Source organism: Homarus americanus, unplaced genomic scaffold (assembly GCF_018991925.1).
Source record: "Homarus americanus isolate GMGI-L3 unplaced genomic scaffold, GMGI_Hamer_2.0 scaffold48354, whole genome shotgun sequence".
Taxonomy (NCBI): domain Eukaryota; kingdom Metazoa; phylum Arthropoda; class Malacostraca; order Decapoda; family Nephropidae; genus Homarus; species Homarus americanus.
The window spans coordinates 2,286,389-2,295,080 of record NW_024723833.1 but is presented as its reverse complement, the minus strand read 5'-3'; the positions used below and the strand labels follow the sequence as shown (position 1 = coordinate 2,295,080).

The window sequence follows — 8,692 nt, the reverse complement described above, 5'->3', positions numbered from 1 at the left end:
TGATAATTTAAAAATTCCGTAAAGGCAAAATTCCATAACGCAGGGAGGCCTGTACAGTACAATGGTCCTTCGGTTAATGAACACAATTCGTTCCAGAAGGTCGTTCGTTAACCGAAAATTTCGCTAACCGAATCCATTGCTTCAATGAGGAGATATTGGGTAATTGGTTCCAGCTCACCGAAAAGTACATAAAAAGTAAAAAAAAAAAAAAATGCAGTAAAGTACACTTACTTTGAGGTGTGTATGTAGAAGGTTCCTGGTTGATGATGATGATGGGAATTAGAAGTGGGGGTGGAGGAAAAAGGAGAAGAGAAGGAAGTGGGGATGGAGGAGAATCAAGGGACCCATGCTTGATGCTGTCATTTTGCCAATAAAATTTTAAATTCACTTGGTGTAATTCAAGATTATTTTATTTAAATCAACACTACATTGCACTATATATTATCAATATGTTAACTAAATTTCAGAATGACCAATAATTTCAATGAATAATGCAAAAATATTCAAGACACCAACAAAATAGATGTTCACTCCACTGTTTTCAAAGCCCAACTGACGCCTTGTGGCTGAGTCAAGCAGCTGATGGGCACATAAAAAACTAGTTCCCCGTATTGCATATATTTTCAATATGTTATATAAATGTTAAAATGACTAATAATTTTAATGTAAAAAATGCAAAAATATTCAAGAGCACAACTTTCTTGATATTTACTCCACTGGAAATGAATGTAAACATAGAACAGATTACTGAATTAGCAGACTAGCCCATCAGCTGATGCTCACAACAAAACGTGATGTTCGTAAGGATTTTGTTAATCAAATTTTTGTTCGTTAACTGAATTGAAGATTCTTATGGAAGGTAATTCGTTAACCGAGGGACCACTGTATATGTATATCATTAAAAAGGGAATTTAGGTACTGTATTTAACTCGAAAATAATTATTATGTTGTGTATTAAATTATATCCATGTACAGCCACCCCCCCCCCCCCGAAAATAAATGTATTGTAAGCCATGGGGGTCAATTTGATTTGGAGGGGGAAGGGGGGGTATACAATCCTCAGATGTTAACTAGCCTGTATCATCATTGGGTATGACTTTGCTTGGGAGATTGGTATCCCCGCATCCCCTGAGCAACGCTCTTGTGCATTATGCAGAAGACCCGACAGCAGCACCCTTATCCACTACCTCCTAAGATGTCCCCACATACAACGCTTCCGTGACGCCTGCTGGACCACCACTCCATGACCCCCTGACGGAGACACGATGATCCTCCCGATACTGGCCAGATATTTTGTAAATAACATTGATTATGTGTTAAAGGAGTGTCCTTCCTTCCTTAGGCTTTAGTAAGCCCCTTTATAATATTTATACTGCATATACTTGTCACACTTGCCAGATGCTTCTGGTGTCATTGTACAGGGGTACCTAGTGACAGCACTAGGATCCCGCTTCCTCTATCAAGGAATAAACAATTGAAATTGAATTGATGTTAACTCCAGTGGCGTTTGGAGCAATTTTTAAATCCAGCTGGCCCACACCTGTGGCATTTGAAGTGGTTTCTGAACCACACACATTATACAACAAAATGGCATGTGCATACAGTATTATGGGAAATTATCAAAAGGTACAAAAATAAATATCCACCTTCCTTTTACATTTGAATACCTTTTATTTGTCCCATTACAAGAGCAAAGATTCCACTACACAGTATCACCCTGATAAGTACATCAGTGAAGCAAGAAATATATTAATGTTATTTACAGTTTGGTTCTCTACCTTTTCAGATCCAGATAATGCAAGAATCAGTAAGTGTTTTTATGTGATAAGCGTTATCAAAATTTATTTTGACAATAGTAAGCTCTGGCTTTATTTTCACTTACAATTTCAGAGTAAAACCTACAGTAAAGCTAATAAAAAGTTTGGAAAACAATCCTAAATTTACTTTTAAATTCCAAGAATAAACTCAGACATTAACATATTAATGTAATTAATGAAATTGTTCTCATATTTGGTGCCTGTTTGCAACTTCCCTCTTACCAGAAGGTGAGGATGCTACCTCTCTATTGCTAATATTATGGTTATTAATCATATAATTATTGTCATCATTAGTACAGTATAAAGATTATTATTTTTCTGCTAAATTAGTTCTGAGCAAACAGCTTATTTGATGCGGTTTAATCAACTCTAGAAGAAACTTTGAAGGATCTGAAGCTGTGTATACAATCAGAGGGTCATTGCTAAATTATAGCAATTTTTGTATTCTTTTGATGCTTTACTCAGGTGGAACACACTGGTGCATGGAGCTGTGCAGGAAATCTCTCTGTCTCCTTGGAAAAATATCATCTTGAGAGGAGGCTAATTCAAATTCACTCTATAATTTTAAATACTTACAGACCCAAGGAAAAAAAAACTGACTTGGCAACAACAACTGTTTTACAGGAGTGCAATAAATGGAAAAATTAATACAATACTGTACCTACAATATGCTGCACCATTAAAGAATTTATTAGTCATTCAAATTATTCATTGGTTTATTTAAATCAGGAATTATCTGGATTATATTCACTGTAATCAAATAGATAACAAAATATTTAATACAGTACAGTACATGACATTTATTTTATGCTTTGCACATTTTTAGCCTTAAAATTCATCTACAATATATTTAAGTAATGTTTTTTATTGCTCATTAACAGTTTACAATTACAATAAAAGGCAAAAAGTCATCAGTCTCTCAATTTTCTAGACATTAATTATGCAAGACACTACGAGCAGTCATTGTGATATGTTACATAAGAAAAGCGATTTTCTTCATCTCAGAGAAAAACATTAGAGCAACTGATCTTGCTTCTTACCGTCGTACACACCAGACTAGATAGCACAGGTATTAGCGTAATGCCATCAGTGAAAGTATAACTTCGCTGAAAGGAAATTTTAAAAAACAATCAGAGGAAAGATGTAAATGAAAACTCTTTTCATCTCTTTGTTTGATTCCTTGTGTTTGTTTTTTTAATCATGCAAAGCAAGGGTCAAAGACTACTTTAAGGTGATTTTTCATTACCAATTTTTCATTACAGTAGGTTTATTTTAGAGCCTTCCCAGTGCTTGTCCGGTCTCTGGCCCTACCCAAGCAAGGTGTAGAATGTCCGTTCTTATTTATCAAATACTGAACACAGATAAGAGATTCACACAGTTGTCAAAACAAAAATTTAATACCATAAAATAATGTTAAATTTCACTTAAGATGGCGGATAAAAAAAATATTATCGACCATAATTGCACCGATCTCCTTAGTCCTGGTGCAATATTCCTGTTTAAAATGAGACAGATGCATTCCATCTGTTCTTTGACATGACTAAAACATATGTACACATTATATACACAATATGCATACACAAATCAACAAGACAGCAAATTATGGTTGCAACCATCACTTAAGGCCAAATGCTTTTGTTCATGCTAATCAGTCCTGAGGACCCAAGAAAGGAGTTCCCAGTTGTAAATTCAAGTGACTGGGGCAAGTGTTTGCATAGAAAATGGTAATTTTATCAATGAACAAACAAATGGAAGGTTATTACTATAACATTTCTACCCATGAAACAGGTTGGACTCTAATACCGGGGTAATCAAATGTAACTTTAGAGTTTACACAAAATATCCTAGAATCTGCCACACACTAAAAAGATATTAAAGTGGAAACAAAGGAGTCATTTACATTATAGACTGGCAAACTAAAACTGACCAATAAATTAAAAAAAAAAAATCATGGGTGAAAGAACCATAAGGTTTTTGGAAGAGACTGGAGGTTATAGCGGATACTGATCTGTAACATTTATTTTCCCAGTAACCATAAATGTCTTGGCTCATATTGGGATGGTAGACTTTGTGGCATGATCACAGCATCCATGAGTAAAGCAATAAGAACAATTCAAGTTGTCCACACAAACAAAACTTTTACAGTGAGAAAGTTTAGGATGCCATGATCATGATACTTAATGAACCAGGTGCAACATTCAAAACAAATGATGAGTTAAAAGAATCTTAATTTTTTGTTTATGTTGAAGTAATAAAGCTCTATAGAAGCCTGATATACTACCATTTAATAAGGAATGAATGTGTCTTTGGGTGCTCAATTCAAAGACGAGTCTTTGTATGTGTAAAAATGAATGCCCGTTTATAATAAAATTATGCAGATTCCATTTTGATTGTTATACTGTACAGTGTATTGAGAGGCAGTACTCTGTCTGAATGTTATTAAGAATGCCCCAGTTCACGATAAAATAATTAATAAAATTAAACAAATATTGAAGAGATTTATCACCGAGAAGTAGTTTAAAAATCAAATTAATTAAACACCCATTTTCGATTACTATATCATACAAATAGGTTACACGTTATACATGATACATTACCTACGTAAGTAATGTCCACAATATACACATCTGATAACATTTCTATAAATTATAGATAGACTAGACTGAATGTTACTCTACCATTAGACAATAGCTAGACATCTAGATATAACATGTTTTCTTGAACTCGACAAAATATTGTCCAGTTTTACAGACACACCCAAACCATCACAGCAGGAACATTATCAGTTTGAAAAATTATAGCACATGTATGTTCAGGACAGAAACTCTGCATGACACAAATGGATGCTAGCTCTAAGGTGCTGCCAGCAAGTTAACGTGCATAGACACTTGTACAATTCATACACTCTAGAATGTTTCACTGGGAAATCATTACACTACAAAATGGACTTCAGTGCTCTGCACTGACTTTCAACAATGTACAGCTGTACACAGATGCATTCAGACAAGTGGGTATGTTAAATATCTGCACATAGAGGAAGAAAAATACTCCCATCTATGTGATGCCCTATACTATACTATGACCAACAATATGTTTCAAAATATATGTGTTTTCTTTGATATAGCATTACATAACATTAATTACCTGTATACATTAGTTGTGTGAGGAATAGCTCTGTAGGTGCCACGAGTCACGTAATCTGTATGGAAGACGTGCAGAGGCTCCTCCTCCAAAAACCTCAACTGAGTAAACAATTTCCATGACTCACCAGCAGATATTTATATAATTCTCGAGCATCACACCAAAACAGATTCATAATTGACAACTTTGAACACTTGAATACAGTATATATTTTACAAGTTGTCCAATTAAGCCTTAGGCACATATTCAAGTACAGTATTTGATTTGGTCAACTCAATAGGAATTCCCCTCTATTGGCATAATTAATCTTTTAGTATATTTTAAAAAAATTTTGTAAAGTGACAAATGCAAAGTGAGGGTAGAAATTTTAAAATCTTATAAATTTGAGGAACATGATTTTACTGTCCTCCTCCTTCTTCAAGATGAGATAGCTGATTCTCCAATATTACTTGCACAAGCAATTCCAACTCTCTTACATCTATGATAAATTTGTAAGAATTTTATTGTACCATAAAATTGAGCAAATATCATTAGTGAGAAGTTTTAAATCTGATTATATGAACCAAACGTCTTTACTGAAAAGCTAACTTAGATCAATCCTCACACTTTCCCTTTAACTATACATGAAAAATTATGCTTGTACATTTACGTGTACATAAAAGCTCATTACCGAGGTATATGCTGAGAGGTATTCCGGAGGGATTCTTCCTTCATATCTTAAAAATAGTAATTTTTCATATATGATTATGAAATTAATAAAATACATTAGTACTGTATATATAATAACTTCAGAAACTTGATAACATAATGCAAGTTTCATGACCACTGAAAATATGGAAAACACTGCACAAAAGATATGTGTACAATAATAAAACAACAGTTATACAAAGACCACTCCTAGAACAGGAGCTGACAGTTTGTACCATGCCCACAAACCAATAGAATAGGAGCCCCTGGGCATCATGGAGATTGAGTTGATGTGAAGCATTAAGTTCATATCATATGGAAAGGGCCAGTGATGCCCATTGACCAATTAATTTAAATTAGGTATTAAAAGCATCATTGAGATGACTGCTGCCTGTTTGATCATTACTACCTTTACCTTTCCAATAAAGGATTTTGATATCTTTATATTCAACCATTATTATACAATGTGAACATCATGAACATGTTTCCCTAACATTAATTTCAAATCATACAGGACTGAATTTAAGACACTACAATGCCTTTCCAATACTGAAAGAACCTTGTTTGTATAATTCCTTAAATAAAAAGATAAACCCCAGATATGTACCTTGAAGATAATATTTTCATTGGGATCCCCGTCTAAAGTAAATAACTGAAAAATAGCTGCTGCTCTTTCCTGTCAAAAAAAAGTACACATAATAATATTGTGGTTTTTTGTACAGATTCTCATTCTGAAAACTCAACCTTTACATTCTGAAAACATTGATTCAGTTTACTTAGTTATGCTTTAAAAATAATCGTAATACTGACTGCTCTGCAATTCTACACAAGAAAATTCTTAGCTGATGTTTATATTTATTATGCTGTGTCCTATACTGAAAAGGCAGCGTCCTAAGTAAGGTGTCTGCTAACCTAAAACTTCTTATAACAAAGTGAGCATTCCATAACAAACCACATCCTAACAACTTCACCCAATTGCAGGAACAAATTCACTTGTCAAAAAATGAAGCTGTTTTTCTGTATCATGAAGAAATCTAAAATTTCCCACGTCCAATAAAAGAATGTCTGGAGCAAAGCAGATATTACAGAGTTAACAGGGATCCTGGCAAAGATTAAAGTGATAAATCTTAACAAGTGGTAATTCAGGGTCAGCGGGATGGACACGAAGAAGTTGCAGACTTGTTGGTATTGGAGGAGAGGGATGAAAAGCCACTCTGGCATGACTGCAGGCTGGTCATGGAGCCCCTAAAACATAAACAAATTACAAATTAAAAGGGGTGCACAATTTAAAAATTAAGTACATGTATTATTGTAATAACTAATTTTAAAGATGACTACACCTCTGCTTGCTCACTGAAATTGCACTATGTACAAGTACTAGTTTCTTGAATCGTTACGTAGTGTATATTAAGTGTTTTATTGTAATCCGTACATCATTTTTTCCATTAATATTTAGTTATAATCTTCACGTGAAATGTACAGTCACATTTTTGTTCAGTTTGTGGAAAATAGGTAAGAAATGAAAATAAAAACCGTTGAACTGTTTCTGTTTTTGTTTTTTTGACAGACGTCCTTAATAAATGATCTTTCTCCAAACAGGGAGGTATTACTGCCTAGGAAGATATTGTAAGCATAATGTGTTGTCTAATGGTAGACCCTGCTGCCATATGGCATCATGAAAATTTTGACCAAGTTCCAGGTTGCTGATCTGACTTTCTGCCTCATTTACACACAATTGCAGGGTCTCAATTGTTTCTCTTACTTTTGACAACACAACATACATATATTGTTTCTCACTTTTGATCTTTTTTTAATTTTTGTATTTCTTTATGGTTCTTCATTATCATTATTATTATTTTATTTTCAGTTTTGTATTTTTTATTATAAATTTTATTTACTATGAATTATTATTATTATTACCCTGGCAGTGTTTTGTTGTCTAATTTTCCAAAGAAAATATCCATTCACTTTTTCACCTTTTCCATCATACCTAAAACCTCTTCAACTGAAAAATTAAGGTGTCTTTTGAGAGCTGGGCCTGCCATATACATCTTCTTAAACTTCCTTTGTTTTTAAATCTCATGCCCTCAAGCCAACTCATATCCTTAATTTGTGATGGGTTGGTACATTTTGAAAGCATAACTGTGATTGACCGACTGGACGTTAGCAGTTTGTAAGTTTAAATACCGTAAGTGTAACTTACCAGATGTTTTGAGTATCTCCCACCAGTCTAGGTGCACTGTTTTGATGTTGGTGGGCATTCGGTGGACATTGAAGTTATCACTCCCACCAATGTGAGAGCCACTCATAGTAAGGCTGATGTACCCTCTTCAATATTCTGACTCCACCACATACAGTACACTCCCCACACTCCTTACTTCACAATCATCATTTGTAAGTATCAAATTGTTTGTTTAGACTATCTTCTGTTGAAACACTGACATGTATGGAATGACTTTTCCCTTGAGCCTTAACCCTTTATTACTATAATTCTTATGGAGATAACTGATCCGTTTATCATCGTTTTACCTGTCCCATTTTAAAGGAACACAACTCTAATGTTAACTGAGAACACCCTTTACTATCCAGTGCCTATATTATTATAGTGTAATCATATACAAACAAATTCATCCAAAATATATTTCCTGTATATCCAACACCAGTGTCAGAGATTATAGACAAATACGTACTCACAGCTGTCATATGGCAGTGATAAACTTGCTATGTAATGGTGATGTTACCATTAGTTATTTTCTATTTGGGGTTTATAACATTATATAGGTTTCATGTACAAACAAAAAATTATCTATGTCCAAAAAATACTGTATTTATATAGCATTTATGTATGGATGACTGCCAGTTGACTATGCCTTGTTAACCTGGGGTGGGGTGGGAATGGCCTCCCCCAGGTGTCTGAGTGTTAATAAATTGCATTAACTACTTCATTAATTGTTCAAGACATAAGTTTTGCACAAATAGACCTCTAGCAATTACTTGAATTGTCTCTGGTGTGGAAAGCTGATACTTAGCTGATATAGAAGGGTCCT

General features: G+C 34.1%; 1 protein-coding gene across 3 annotated transcripts in view; it reads right to left on the bottom strand.

The window, feature by feature from the left end:
- Positions 1-1,647: 1,647 nt before the first annotated feature.
- The window catches only part of LOC121863733 (SEC14-like protein 1), a 77,082-nt gene continuing 70,037 nt past the window's right edge, over positions 1,648-8,692 (bottom strand). For all 3 annotated transcript variants that reach the window (XM_042362484.1, XM_042362485.1, XM_042362486.1), the window contains one exon: positions 1,648-6,890. In XM_042362484.1, the coding sequence (XP_042218418.1) occupies positions 6,794-6,890 (97 nt within the window). In that variant the 3' untranslated portion in view covers positions 1,648-6,793. The remainder of the gene's footprint in view (positions 6,891-8,692) is intronic.